Here is a 14,890-nt window from a genome sequence, read left to right as displayed (position 1 = left end):
ACCAATTTTAGTTCCTTTTTCACAACTCTCCTATAGGAGTGGAGAGCCTGGTCTGTAGTAGCTGGGAATGGGATGGAAGTATAAATGCTCAAAGCTTCTTCATCTGGTCCACCACCATCATTTCTTTGAATTTATTCTATTTATTTGTAATTATTTTCTTTAGTTTATTTTGTATGTAATAGTGGTCAATACATTCCATAATAAAAGGTCTGATAGGCTCTAAACCCTAATTTAGAATTTTTAATTTAAAATTTCATTTTCATCAAGATATTAAGAGTTTTCCTAGAACTAAAGCCCAGTAAGTAAGCTGTGCTCTAAGCTTGGCATAACAATTCTTTGTGCTTTCTTTGGATGATCTCAACCTCTGACCTAATTTCAAAATTACTGCATTACTTTGACCAACACCAAGTGTTCTCTGAGCTCAAAAAAATACAGGATAAGCTCAAACAAGGACTCATGTTTTAGTCATGAAGCCCTGCTATGAATCAAACTTATCTCACTGCTGTTTTCCCTCACTGTCAGGACTACAATTAGTTGCAGTCACTGGTATAAGTACTGAAATCTCCTTATACTGTTTCAGTTCCCCCTATTAGGGATAGGGTCCTGCACATGTGTCTTATAAGCCATATCTGAAATGAAATTTCTATTGGATTCCTAACTCTCCTGTCTTTTACCTATTCTGTTTGGCTCTGGCCATCCATTTAGTACAACTGACACTTTTACATTAGTAATTATTTTTTCTTTTCCCACAGTGAACCAAAAAGATAAGAAAAATGAAATCTTTGCATCATATATAGTCCAAAAAAAGTAAATTTCCACATTACTCATACCAAAAAATATCTCATTCTGTATTTGAAATCCATCATCTCTACATGCTTTTCTTCAACCCTCTTGAATCATAGTTTGCCTGGGACAATAATTTACAAAGTTGTCCATCTCTGAGTATATGTAATCTTCACACTGGTCCAGACCAAAACAGAGACAGTAAGTCTCTCTCCTTTCCAAAATATTCTCTGTTCCTAAATTGAAAGTTTTCTTACTTAATCTGAGATACAATACCAGCTTCTTTGTGCAAGTTTACCAGGGTGTGACTCATGCCTATTCTTACAAGTTAATTACATATGGCATGCCCTGCAGGTTAAATGCCTCTTCTACTCATTGAAGAATGGCTAGAAGAGTGCAGCAGCTCCAGAAACCAAGCCTGTTGGTACACTTGGGGTTAAGTGGATTGGAGTACTAGAACAATAGGTTCATAAGAAGTGATTTGTTCATTATTGTCAACTCTTTGAGAGAAAACACAAGTGATCTCTTTCAGGATAGGTCAAGTAACTGCAGAGTCAACTTCTGACTGTATGCATTAGTCACTCACCAAAGCTTTCACTGTCCCAAGGCCAAGCTTGGAACTCCACAAATTGGTCTCAATTGGATTTTGTACCCATTTGACTAGAATAGGCAAACAGATTTTGGGGGATCTGGGAGGCAGTCAAAAATCTTAGGCTTCTGCTCTCTGATGAAGAACCAAGCCTAGGAATTCAAATTTCTGGTCCATTCTATAGGTGATTCCAAAACTTTTATTTTATCATTTAAAAAAAAAAATGATTGCTTTTGAACAGTCTTTTTGAGCTCCAAAATTCTCTTTCCAGTCCTTACCCCATCTGTGGATAAGGCAAGAATTATATTAATATAACTGAAATCATAATAAAAAATTTCAATACTAAACATAAAGCAAAAAATATAAAAATAAAATAAAAACAATCAAATTACATTGAATTTTTCAGTTTGCTCTCTGGAGGTGGAAAGTATGTTTCATCATGAATCCCTTAGTCTTTAACAGCTGATCATCATTACAATACTGCTGATACCATGTTCAATGACCACCTATTTCCTGCTCACTTCACTACATATCAGGTTTTTACTTCACTAGATGACAGGTTTTTATGAAACCATACTCCTTATTGTTGTTCAGTGGTCTTAAATGACACAATTATGGGAGTTTCCTTTACAAAGAATAGAGTGGTTTTGCCATTTCCTATTTAAGTATATTATAGCAAAAGGGGCTTAAGTGACTTAAAGTGCCCAGAGACACAGAGCTTATGAATATCTGAGTCCCAATTTGAACTCAGGTCTTCCTGACCTCAGGCATAGTGCTCTATTTGCTAAGCCATTTAATTACCATTTATCATTTCTTATGGAAAAAAAAATAGTATTTCAATAACACCATAAATCCACGTTTATCCAGTCATTCTCCAAATAAGGAACATAACTTCAATTTCCAATATTTTGCTGGCACAAAAATGGCCACTATAAACATTTTTGTGCAGATACATCCTTTATCTTTGATGTCTTTGGCATATACACAAAGTGATGTTATAGCTGGGTAAAAGAACTGCATGGTTTGATAGGTTTTGTTAGTGGTTGAAAGATTGCTAACTCTTTATGACCCCATGATGGGGGTTTTCTTTGCAAAGATAACAGTGACCAAAAGAGTGATAAACGTAATAGATGACCAAGAGGTCATCCATATACCTCTGGCATACCATCTGTCCAAAACTAAAGTTCTTCCAATACTAACACCCAATCAGTATCCTCTAGATCAACACATTTTTTTTCCAGACCAGAAGACCTGTAAGAATGTAACAATATTTCTCTGGGTTGTAGTGGAAGGCCTCCTCATACTCTCTAATTCATAAAGAATCTTCGAAATATAATTTTCCAATGCAAAGTAAATTGCATTTTACTCTTGAAGGCCTTCTCATATTCATAAGGTTTCTATCCAGCACAAATGTTCTGAAGTACCCTAAGTTCTGATTTACTTCTGAAAGACTTTCAACATTAATAAGAATTCTCTAATATTCAATAAAATCTAAACTGTGATGGGCTTACCACCCCTTATATTCATGAGAATTCTCTCCAGAATGAATTCTCTGATAGTAATAAAATTATATACTTTTTATAAATATCTTCTCATATTCACTATATTCATGTCTCCCTCATGTATGAATTTTCCGATGTACAGTAAGCTGTCTCTTAAACCTAAAGGCCATCCTGCATTCACTACATTCATAAGGTGTCTCTCCAGTATGAATTCTCTGATGTACTGTGAGATTTGACTTCCTATTGAAGGCTTTCCCACACTCACTACATTCAAAAGGTTTCTCTCCAGTATGAATACTCTGATGCACAGTAAAATGTGCCTTAATCCTGAAGGCCTTTCCACATTCATTACATTCATAGGGTTTCTCTCCAGTATGAATTCTCTGATGCATAGTGAGACGTGGCTTCCTTCTGAAGGCCTTTCCACATTCCCTACAAACATAAGGTTTCTCTCCAGTATGAATTCTCTGATGATAAGTAAGCTGTGTCTTACACCTGAATGCTTTTCTACATTCACTGCATTCATAAGGTTTCTCTCCAGTATGAATGCTCTGATGCACAGCGAGTGTTCTCTTATTCATGAAGGGCTTCCCACATTCACTACATTCATAAGGTTTAGCTCCAGCATGAATTTGCTGATGTTGAACTAGTTCTGAATTGTAATGAAAAGCCTTCCTACACTCTTTACATTCATAAAGAATCTTTCCAGAATGAATTCTCTGATGTACATTAAGTTGTGTCTTACTTCTAAAAGCTTTCTCACATTCACTACATTCATAAGGTTTCTCTCCAGTATGAGTTCTTTGATGTAGAATAAATACTGAATTGTAGAAAAAAGCCTTTCCACACTCCTTACATTCAAAAAGACTTTCTCCAGTATGAATTCTTTGATGCACAGTACATTCTGTCTTGCGCTTGAAGGCCATCCCACATTCACTACATTCAAAAGGTTTCTCTCCGGTGTGAATTCTCTGATGCACTATAAGATGTGACTTCATCCTGAAGAATTTCCCACACGTACTACATTCATAAGGTTTCTCTCCCTTATGATTTCTTTGATGTTTGTTAAGTTCAGATGTGTGATGGAAAGCCTTCCCACATTCCTTACATTCATAAAGACTTTCTCCAGTATGAATTCCCTGATGCATATTAAGAGTTGATTTCCTCTTGAAGGCCTTCCCGCATACACTACATTTATAAGGCTTCTCTCCAGTATGAGTTCTCTGATGTATATTAAGATTTGCTTTCCTCCTGAAGGCCTTCCCACATTTACTACATATATAATGTTTCTCTCCGGTATGAATTCTTTGATGTTTAAAAAGGTTTGAGTTGTAGAAGAAGCTTTTTCCACACTCCTTACACTGATAAGGCTTATCTCCAGTGTGAATTCTCTGATGCATTGTAAGTTGTGTTTTGCTCCTGAAGGCCTTGCCACACTCACTGCATTCATATGGTTTCTCTCCGGTATGAATTCTCTGGTGTTTAATAAGATTTGAGCTGTAGAAGAAAGCTTTCCCACACTGCTTACATTCATAAGGTTTCTCTCCGGTATGAATTCTCTGATGCATTTTAAGCTGTGTATTACTCTTGAAGGCCTTCCCACACTCACTACATTCATAAGGTTTCGCTCCCATATGACTTCTTTGATGTTTTATAAGTTCTGAATTGCAGTAGAAAGCCTTTCCACACTCTTTACATTCATTAAAAATCTTACCAGGATGAACTTTCAGATGCACACTAAGTTGTGCCTTAACCCTGAAGGCCATTCCACATGCACTACATTCATATGGCTTCTCTCCAGTATGAATTCTCCGATGCATATTTAGATTTGCCTTTCTCCTGAAGGTCTTTCCACATATACTACATTCAAAAGGTTTCTCTCCAGTATGAATTCTGTGATGTAGACTAAGTTCTGAGTTATACAGGAAAGCCTTCCCACACTCTTTACATACAAAAAGAGTCTTTCCAGTATGAATACTCTGATGCACATTAAGTTGTGTCCTACTCCTAAAGGACTTCCCACATTCATTACATTCATAAGATTTCTCTTCAGTAAATGCTTTGCTCCCTGAAAAAGAAAAATAAAGAACTAATTAATCCTTACTTTTCTTCAATTGTCCAAGATTCCTACTTACTCAAAAGGTGTTAGAGCTATTATCAAGTTCTTCCCACTTGAGATTAGCATCATCACTCTCTCACAAAGGATCAGTTTATCTCATGTGAAAATATGATGACTCAAATTAATATTTAAGTGAATTGACTTAGAACGAAATTATCCAAAAAACTGAACAAGATGAATTTATTCTAATGTAAATAGTTGACATTTGAATAGAATAAGCAAATATAAGATTATCCTTAAAAATTAGGTAACTGTGAGAGATTGCAAAGGTAGTCTTAGGGCAGCTACATAGCACAGAGAAAGGGCTTGACCTAAAGTAAGGAAGATTACTTTTTTTTTTGGTAGGCAATGGGGTTAAGTGGCTTGCCCAAGGCCACACAGCTAGGTAATTATTAAGTGTCTGAGACCGGATTTGAACCCAGGTACTCCTGACTCCAGGGCCGGTGCTTTATCCACTGCGCCACCTAGTCACCCCGGGGAGATTACTTTTTCCGAGATTATATCAAGACTCTGAGGTGGGGGTGGCTAGGTGGTGCAGTGGATAAAGCACCGGCCCTGGAGTCAGGAGTACCTGGGTTCAAATCCAGTCTCAGACACTTAATAATTACTTAGCTGTGTGGCCTTGGGCAAGCCACTTAACCCCGTTTGCCTTGCAAAAACCTAAAAAAAAAAAAAAGACTCTGAGGTAACCTGTGTGATCCTGGGTGGATCATTTTACCATGTTTGCTTTACTTTCCTCACCTGTAAAATGCTTTACAGGAAGAAAAGGAAAACCACTTCATTTACATTTGCCATGAAACCCCCAAATTATATCAGACAGAATAGAACAGGAGTAAAAAATGATTAAATGACAAAAAAATGTATTTTTAACATTTAAGGGGAGATAAGAAGGGGAAATCACTGGTCCAGAAAGAGTTGGAATTCTTGAGCAAAGCATGAAAAGAGATAGAGAGACATGGAATAAATGTTAAAAAGAAAAAATATGAGGCAAACGGGTCATATCAGACAATTGTTGTCATGAATGTCTGTTAAAAATCCAACACGTCCACTTTGTAAGGAACTAATTAAATGGGTAAGAAAAAGATGCAATTCCAGAAAGGTAAACGATTATGACATTAAGGTATTTTCAATACTGAAACTCTCATAATCAAGAAAGTAAAATTCAGAACAATTTGGAGACATAACCAAATAATCATCAGATTAGAAAAGATACTTTAAAATAACCAACTTTGGAAGTTAGGCTGAAATTGGCCAATGCCAACTTTCTGAAAAACAACAAAGCAATTTAAGTTTTAGCAAAAAATTATCATAAGCCATAATCAATGGTCACACAACTCAGACATTTTCAAAATATTACTGAAAATAAAATCACTCCTCAAAAATATCTGTCATAGCTTTTTGAGAAAAAAGCAAATTATTCAATTATTATAATTATTCAAATTATTATAGGTCCAATATAGGATTATGGCTAAAAAATATCCTGTCACTGGAACATAATATTGTGCATTGATTAAACATGATTTCAAAACAAAGAAAACAGGCTGACATATAATAGGATAGACTGACAGAAAGGAAAATAGGATGGGATTAAATATTTTACAAATCAGCAACAAAGAAATATAAGCATCAAGTAACAGAGAAGACAGTATCAGAGGAAGATATAAATGCCAAAGCAGCATAATATTATTATTTTAAATGAAGTGCTTATTTTAAGAGACAGAATGAATTCATGCAACTGAGGCAGGAGAATGCCTGCTTAAAATAAAAAAAAAATCTTCAATAACCAGATAGAAATATCTAGTCCACACTGAGGTAACCACTTTGAAAAAGGAGGTCCACATGAGAAAAGATGCACAAAAAAGTAATTTGAGCAAAAAAAATGCCATTTTTTGGTCTCAGCTCTTTGCAACAAGCCTGAGAAACTTTGATAAAGACACCTTGTTCAACATGTTTAAAGAACCTGAACATTATACAATGATCAACAGAGCAGTATGTTCCAATAACCCATTTCCTTGGATTTTAAGTCGTTACCTGCACAGCTGCTTTTTGGAATATCTGCCTCTGGTAGCCAAGAAGCTTCCTTTCTTTCTAATTGGTAGCCCATATTTGTTTCGGAAACTGGAAATCCTGTTTGTTGAAAATGAAAAAGTATGAGTTATCCAAGAATTCAATCACAAAATAGAAAGATGAAACAAACACTCTTCCTAACTCTTTGTAGAAAAGCAGGTGAATGAGAAGGCAAAATTCATCTTATGTCATCCAAGGCACTGTAAATCTTATCTGATTTTGTCTATGACTTTTTTTTCAACCAGGGAGGGGCTCAAGGATCAATATAGAAGGGGAAGTAAGGGTTATTGTTTTGTTTTGTTTTTATGGAGTGAGGAGAGGAGAACTTACTTTTTTTAAACCATCCATAAAACATAATAAAAGAATTCAAAACTACTTTAAATTCTCTTTGAAATAAAGTAGGCATGCTAGAAAGACCTAAAGGATAGTACAAAAGACCAATAAAGGATATTCTATTATGTGGGAATGGGTTACAGTGTTGAATTTTAAAAAAAGTTTATCTAACTGCTTACACAATGGGAATACTTCTTACATGATGAAAACTACACTGGGGTTAAATAGAAAATATTGGATTTGAAGTAAAAGAGAGGGGAAGATAACACCACCAAGGATAACAACAAATCAAGCAGTGACTTTTGGCTATACAAGGTACAGGAATATTTTCCTTTTATATGCAAAAGAATAATTGCTAAAATCTTAAGTCAACAGCACACACACACACACACACACACACACACACACACACACACACACACATTTATCAAGAATGCCAAGGGGAAGCTAATCTTACCCAATGAGACCAAGTTCCTATAATTCTCCAGCATCACTTCCCTGTACAATGTTTTCTGAGATGGGTTCAAATATACCCACTCCTCCTGGGTGAATTCCACCATCACATCCTGGAATGTCACTGATTTCTGAAACACCAAAAATACTTGTGTGAAGTTTGAATATGATGTCCTAGTCAATAAGAATTGTTTCAGTCACTACAATGACTGGTACTTAATTGGCACTCTCATTAGACTGCAAGTTCCTTGAGGGCAGTCAGGTTTCCTTTACTTTCTATCTTCAAAACCTAGCACAGTGGATGATTACTATTGTTAATGGATCCAATGACATCTATTTTAAATGTTTTGCTTCTTTGTTTTACTATGTGAACATGATTGTACTCAATGTTTTTTGAACCATAAGCGCAAAGTGAGCATGGAGGACCACCATCTCCTAACTGTAAGTGTAGAAACAGGTTTAACAATAGAAAAAAGATGATAAAGGACCATTTTTTTTTCTAATTCATATATTTAGAATAGAAAGAGACTTGAGAATCCAACTATCTCATTTCACAAATTAGCTAAGTGAGGCTCAAAGATGGAAAGTAACTTGCTGATGGTCAAAAGAGAATGAATTGCATATCCGCATTTTGAACTGAGGTTTTTTCCCACTCCAAATCCAAAGATATTTTCAGTGGACTAAGCTGCAATTCTCATTCTCTATATAATCAGAACAAGGCCACAGGTGAGTTCACACAAAAAACATTCAAAAAAGTACTCTTTGGGGACAGCAATGAACTGGAAACAATCTGAATTCTAACCAATAAAAAAATCAATAGAAAAAATGGTATACGTATACAATAGATTCATTATACAGTCTGAAATGACAAATACAAAGAATTCTGAAAAACCAGAAATGTAAATTAATTGATATAGGATGAAATAAGTATGGTCAACAGAACATCAAAGACTACAAAAAATACTTTTAAAAAGAAAAATCTGGTGAATTCTGAGTAATTGAAAAAATTACTATTCATAATAGCAGAGAAGATGGAGACTGCTAGAGTGAAGAGTAAATTATGAATTATCTAGTAAAGTCAATATAACTGACATTTTTGTGAAACTCTATTGCTATAAAGAAACTGTGGGAGGTAGCTAGGTGGCACAGTAGATAGAGAACTGGCCTTGGAGTCAGGACTGGAGTTCAAATCTGACGTCAGACATTTAATAATTGCCTAGCTGTGTGACCTTGGGCAAGTCATTTAACCCCACTGCCTTAAATTAAAAAAAAAAGTATGGGAAAATTTTTTTTTCCAGAAATGACTGAATTGAATAGTAAAAAGCAGTAAAGAAAAAAAAATGGCCTTTTCTAATTGTTCACTAAACAACTCATTTAAAAAATGTATTCTAAGAATGTACCAGAATTTAAAAACACTGGTCTAGGTTTTGCAGAATCGATTGTCTATTTTTTTTAACTTGACCTAAGTGCCCCATTCTCCAAGATCTTTCAGGGATATCTGAGTATGGCTTAGCAATCAAATCCACTGTCCATTTCTTTCAGAACAGCTGGATCCTATCTATCACCTTTTACTTTGACTATCAACTTCTTGATGACAACTTTGGGGCTCTCAATCGCACTGCAAAATTTTCATTTTTTCAGAGAGAAAACTAAAGTCAAGAAACAGTTTAGTTTTTTAGCCATCTTTCAGGCATCCCTCCTTATCATCAGCCCATTCACCCCTAAATATAGTCCTAACTATTCTTTGATTTCTTGCTTGCCTACAAGTTAGGTTTTTTTTAGATTTTTCAAGGCCATGGGGTTAAGTGTCTTGCCCAAGGTCACACAGCTAGGTCATTATTAAGTGTCTGAGGTCACATCTGAATTCAGGTACTCCTGACTCCAAGGCCGGTACTCTATCTGCTGCGCCACCTTAGTCACCCCAGTTAGTTTTGTTAAATCTTTTTTCTTAATATTTATCATCAGAATCAGATATTTGAGGGCACTGTTGTCTCTCCACTGCTTCTTTATACTATTTTATTTCTTTTTAACTTTATGTTTAGTTGATGCTACCTAAAACCATTATTACCCTGAGTAGTTACGCTTTGAGTCAAACAGTTCTTAAAAATTAATGCTGAGTCTCAATTATAAGTCATCTGACACACAGTCTGGTGTTCTTTTCTTTATATTTCCTATCAGTTCATGTAAGCTTTTTCCAGCACCATAGAATTCCATTACAATCCTATATCACAACTTGTTCAGTTTTTCTCCAATTGATGAACATCCCCTTAATTTCCATTTCTTTGCTACCAAAATAAGCTGGAGTAAATATTTACGAACAGATATGAGGTTTTCATTTTTAACTCTTTGGGATACAGACTTAATAGTAAGATTCCCAGAACAAATGATACTCCTTAGGTCAGCTTTAACTAAATATTCACAAAGAGATCATATTATACTGAAAGGAATTACTGATAAACCAATATGAATATTACAAGTTTATGTTCTAAAAGGGTTTTTTTTAGTTGTTTTTTTTTTTTGCAAGGCAGTGGGGTTAAGTGGCTTGTCCAAGGCCACACAGCTAGGTCATTATTAAGTGTCTGAGGCTGGATTTTGAACTCAGGTTTCCCTGACTCCAGGGCTGGTGCTCTATCCACTGGGCCACCTAGCAGTCCCTGTTCTAAAAGTTTTGCCATAGAAATTCATAAAAAAGCGAGCATGCCACATCTGAGTATGTCAGTAAAAAAAACATAAATCACGTTTATAGCAACTGTCGAAAAAGCTTCTGACAAAATACAATAATTACTATTAAAAATCAGAAAACAGGAATAAACGGTGTTTTACCTTAAATAGTATCTATTAAAAACCAAAAGGAGGTAATATTTGCGACCGGGACAAATCAGAAGCCTTTCTAAAAAGAATAGGATAGAAATAACTGTGGAAATTAAAACTTTTCTTCAATGTTGTAGGTATAGTAACTATAGAAATACGAAGGAAAAAAAGAAACTCAAGGAATAAGGTAAAAACCCCACTCCGCGGATGACGGGGTGGCACATTTAAAGGTCTCCCGTCTCCGGGGCCTCCCCGGTCCCCGGCCTGAAGCCTTTGCCACTCACCGCTCCGGGCCCGGCCGTCAGCGCGGGCGCCATGGCCTCGGGCGCGGGGGTCCCGGGGGTCCCGCGGGGGGCGGCCTGCCCTCTCCGGGGCCGCGGAGCCGACGATCAGGGCGGCGCGGCCGGGAGGCGCTGCCGGGGCGGCACTGACTTCCGGCCCATCTCCTTCCGGGAGGGCGCCCGCGGGCGGGGGTGCGCACGCATCAGCCCCGCGGCGGGGGCGGGGCGCCCGGGAAGAGCGCGGAAGGCAGCGGAGCGGGCGGGGAGGTGCGGGCGCGGGGGGCCGGGGTCACGTGCTGAGGAGGCCCCCGCCCCGGCCACCGGCGCCCTCTGGCGGGAGCTCCCCAGCCGGCCCCCGGGACTCCGGGGTCCCCGCATCGGGCTCCGGCCAGGACCCGGCGCTGCTCTCGGCGGCCGCTCGCCCCGTCACAGATGGCTCCGGACCGAGGAGAAGCGGACAGCCGGAAGTACGGAAGAGGGGCCGGAGGGCGGTGCGGAAGTGCGCATCCTCCAATCCGGGGCTTGGAAAAAGCTCCCACGACGAGCGAGCCCTTCTGGGAATCGTAGTCTGCAGCCTGCTGCCTCTTCTGCGCATGCCTGGAAGTCTGCCCCAAACCTGATTGCCCCTCCCTCGGGCACTCCTGGCACGGAGGCCACCAGTCAGGCTCTAAGCACGAGGAGCGGAAAGGAAAACACCAAAGATCTATGAAAATAAAGGGTTTTTTTTTTTAAATCTTCATTTGCCATATCATATCTCTCATTTTTTTAATATGGTTTTTGAAATTGGCTTAAGTTTTTGTCTAGATGGGGTGGGGGTTGCTAGGTGGCCCAATGAATAGAGTGCTGAGTTCAGATCCAGCCTGGGCTGGGAACGACCCTGTCTGCCTCAGTTTCCTCTTCTGACGCATGAGCTGGAGCAGGAAGCCACAAAACTGTATCTCTTCCAGGAAAACCTCAAATGGGGTCACTCAGAGTCAGAAATGATGCAACAGACAACTGGTCTTCACCAGGGTAGGAAGATGAATGATTCTACTTGGGCCGCTTTTATTCCAATCATAGCAATCACTTCAGTGTCATCCCACAAAGCCGGGTGAATCTTATCTAGGATGAGTGATATACTCAACCAGTAAGAGACATTTAGTCATCCCTGGTCAATGTATTTAATAGGGAAATTTTATATATTCCCAGAGATTTTTAAAAAAAGGTAAAAGACTTATATGTGCAAAAATATTTATAGCACCTTTTGTTTAGTGGTGGCTAAAAATTCAAAACTGAGTGGCACAATGGATAGAGCACCGACCCTGGAGTCAGGAGGACCTGAGTTCAAATTTGACCTGAGACACTTAACAATCACCTAGCTGTGTGACCTTGGGCAAGTCACTTAAGCCCATTGCCTTCCAAAATCCATAAAGAAAAAGAATTCAAAATTGTGGGATGTCCATCAATTGGGAATGACTGAACGAATTGTTGTATATGATTGTGATGGACTTCTTTCAGGAAAACCTGGAAAGGTTTCTGGAACTGATGCAAAGTAAATCAAGTAAAAGTTGAAGAACATTATATACAGTTAACAGCCATATTGTATGATGACCTACTGTGAATAACTTAGATATTCTCTGCAATAGAAGGATCCTAGAGAATTCTGAAGGACTTCTGATGAAAAATGCTATCCCTCTCCAGAGAAAGAATATGTGGAGCCTGCATGAACATGATATTTTTCTTGAATTTTTTTCTGTTTTCTTTCACAGCGTTATTTACATGGAAATGTGTTTTGCTTCCCTCCACAAGTATAACCTGTGTTAAATTGCTTGCCTTCTCAATGAGGGGAGAGTGAGAATTAAAAATTAAAAATTTGAAAAAAAGAATGTTAAAATTATTCTTACATGTAATTATGAAAATAAAATATTAAATAAAAACTTTTAGTCTCAAAAAGAAATGTCATATGAAATTGCCTAGCTGTGTGACCTTGGGCAAGTCACTTAACCCCATTGCCTTAAATAAAAATAAATTTTTTTTAAATGTCATATATTAATCCTTATTTCCCCTAGGGAGAATTAGATATGATAGAGTCTTCCTTATAAAAGGCTTCAAACTTTAAACTACAAACTCTTAAGGTTACCATTCCCTAACCTGTTTTAAAGTTTGACTACAAGCATGGTTACTAGGGGACCACCTTCTTGGTTATTCAGACATCATGACCAACCTCAGCTCTGGTGGGATGTCTTGATGGGATATGGAAAGTCCTTTGTCAAACAAAAAGAGGACCCCATGATCACTTAGTCGGTAGAGATGACCCCTATTTTTCTCATCTTGTCATAACTCCATGAGAATACATGATTTCTGGGCCTCCTGCAGGATCAATGAGATTTTGTATTTTACTTTTCCTCTTCTGTATGTCTGAGTATCAAATCCTATAAAAATAAGGCCTAGATCCAAGGGGTCATCTCAGATCTTGAAGATGATTTGAGGTTCCCTTCATTAGAGTGGACCAAGTCTTTCTGATAAAGTGCCATTAGTTCAGAGCTCTGCCTCAGTTTCTCTTAGTGTAGATTGAAACTCACAGTAACTAAACCTTTCACAATTACTAATCATAGTATAATTGCTGGTAAATACAATCTTCTCCTGGTTTTGTTCACTTCTTAGGTTCATTTAAGTCTTCCCAAAAGCTAGACCTTTAAAAGATATGGATAGGAGATGGAGGTGAGTGCAGGTGGAAGGACCAGGACAGAAGTGAGCCTAGGGCTGGCAAGAGAAGTCAAGGGGATGCCAGCTAGCAACTGGGAAAACTGGAAAACAAAGGTTTTCTTTGGCTTGGATTTTTTTTTTCTTGAAACCTGTTGTGGGGAAAAGTTGAAGATCCAAGAGGAATCAGGGCCCTGTTTGACATCCATGGATGATGCTAACTGGCAGGGATAGAGGGCAGAACCACTCCAATTTTCCTCCAACCTCAGAACTCTCCTCACTGCATCACCTAGTTTCTTTTTACTTTTCTCTTAGCATTGAAAAAAACCGGCAGCTAGCTTTGCTGGGCCATTGACTGTGATGCAGGCAGGATTGTGTACAACAGGAGAGAAGCAACAAGGAAAAAACAGAAATGTCTAAATTTTCCAAAAGGAATAAAAACATTCAGCAAACTATAGGTTCAGTGAGCTTGTTTTTATTTTCTGATAAAAAATGCTAGATTGTATTTTCTAATTTTTACTGCTGTATTTGTTTTTATTTTATCTTCTGTTCCAAATATGTGCTTTATTCAATGAATTACCCTTATAATAAAGAATAAAAAGAGAGAAAGCAGATTTACAGACTCATTAGATATTATGTTTCACAAATAAAATGGGCCACATCTGCAAAAAGAAGAGGAGGTAGCTAGGTGACACAATGGATAGAACACTGACCCTGAAATCAACAGCACCTGAGTACAAATCTGACCTCAGATACTTGATAATTACTTAGCTGTGTGACTTTGGACTAGTCACTTAATCCCACTGCCTTACAAAAAAAAAATGAAAAAGAAGAAGAATTCAGAAAGAAGGGAGGGGTACTTCTCTTGGTCTTCTGAAATCTTATTACTTTGAAAAAGAAGAAAAGAGTTAACACATATGATAATACCAATTCCTTGATGAGAAAATAGATCCATGTAACTTTAAAGATATTCAGATTTAATATATATTTTATGGATTGATTGATGTTTGTCTTTTGTTCTTGAAGAAGAGCATGGCATTAGAGAGGTGATGCCATGACAGGCAAGGGAATTAGGCTTAAGTGAGAGGGTCATATGTAAAGTCACCAGCCTCATTTTCTACAACAGAGCCATCTGGATCCAGTGGCCAGATCAGGAGGACTGGATAAGGCCTTCATTACATTAAATTTGTTTTATATAATAATTTTGTAATTTTACCATGGAGTTTTAGGAAAAATTGAAAATATGTTCTCATTATTATGAATATTTCTG

At 37.6% G+C, this 14,890-nt stretch overlaps 1 protein-coding gene across 1 annotated transcript in view; it reads right to left on the bottom strand.

Annotated features, from left to right (window-relative positions):
- Positions 1–1,562: 1,562 nt before the first annotated feature.
- LOC141495805 (uncharacterized) overlaps positions 1,563–14,890 on the bottom strand; it is a 79,306-nt gene continuing 65,978 nt past the window's right edge. Inside the window, 1 exon segment of the mRNA XM_074197554.1 lies at positions 1,563–4,919. Within this exon segment, the coding sequence (XP_074053655.1) occupies positions 2,880–4,919 (2,040 nt within the window). The 3' untranslated portion in view covers positions 1,563–2,879.

The sequence above is a fragment of the Macrotis lagotis genome, chromosome 1, assembly GCF_037893015.1.
Source record: "Macrotis lagotis isolate mMagLag1 chromosome 1, bilby.v1.9.chrom.fasta, whole genome shotgun sequence".
NCBI classification, from domain to species: domain Eukaryota; kingdom Metazoa; phylum Chordata; class Mammalia; order Peramelemorphia; family Peramelidae; genus Macrotis; species Macrotis lagotis.
The sequence above is the reverse complement of the archived record's forward strand: the minus strand, read 5'-3'. Positions and strand labels throughout refer to the sequence as shown.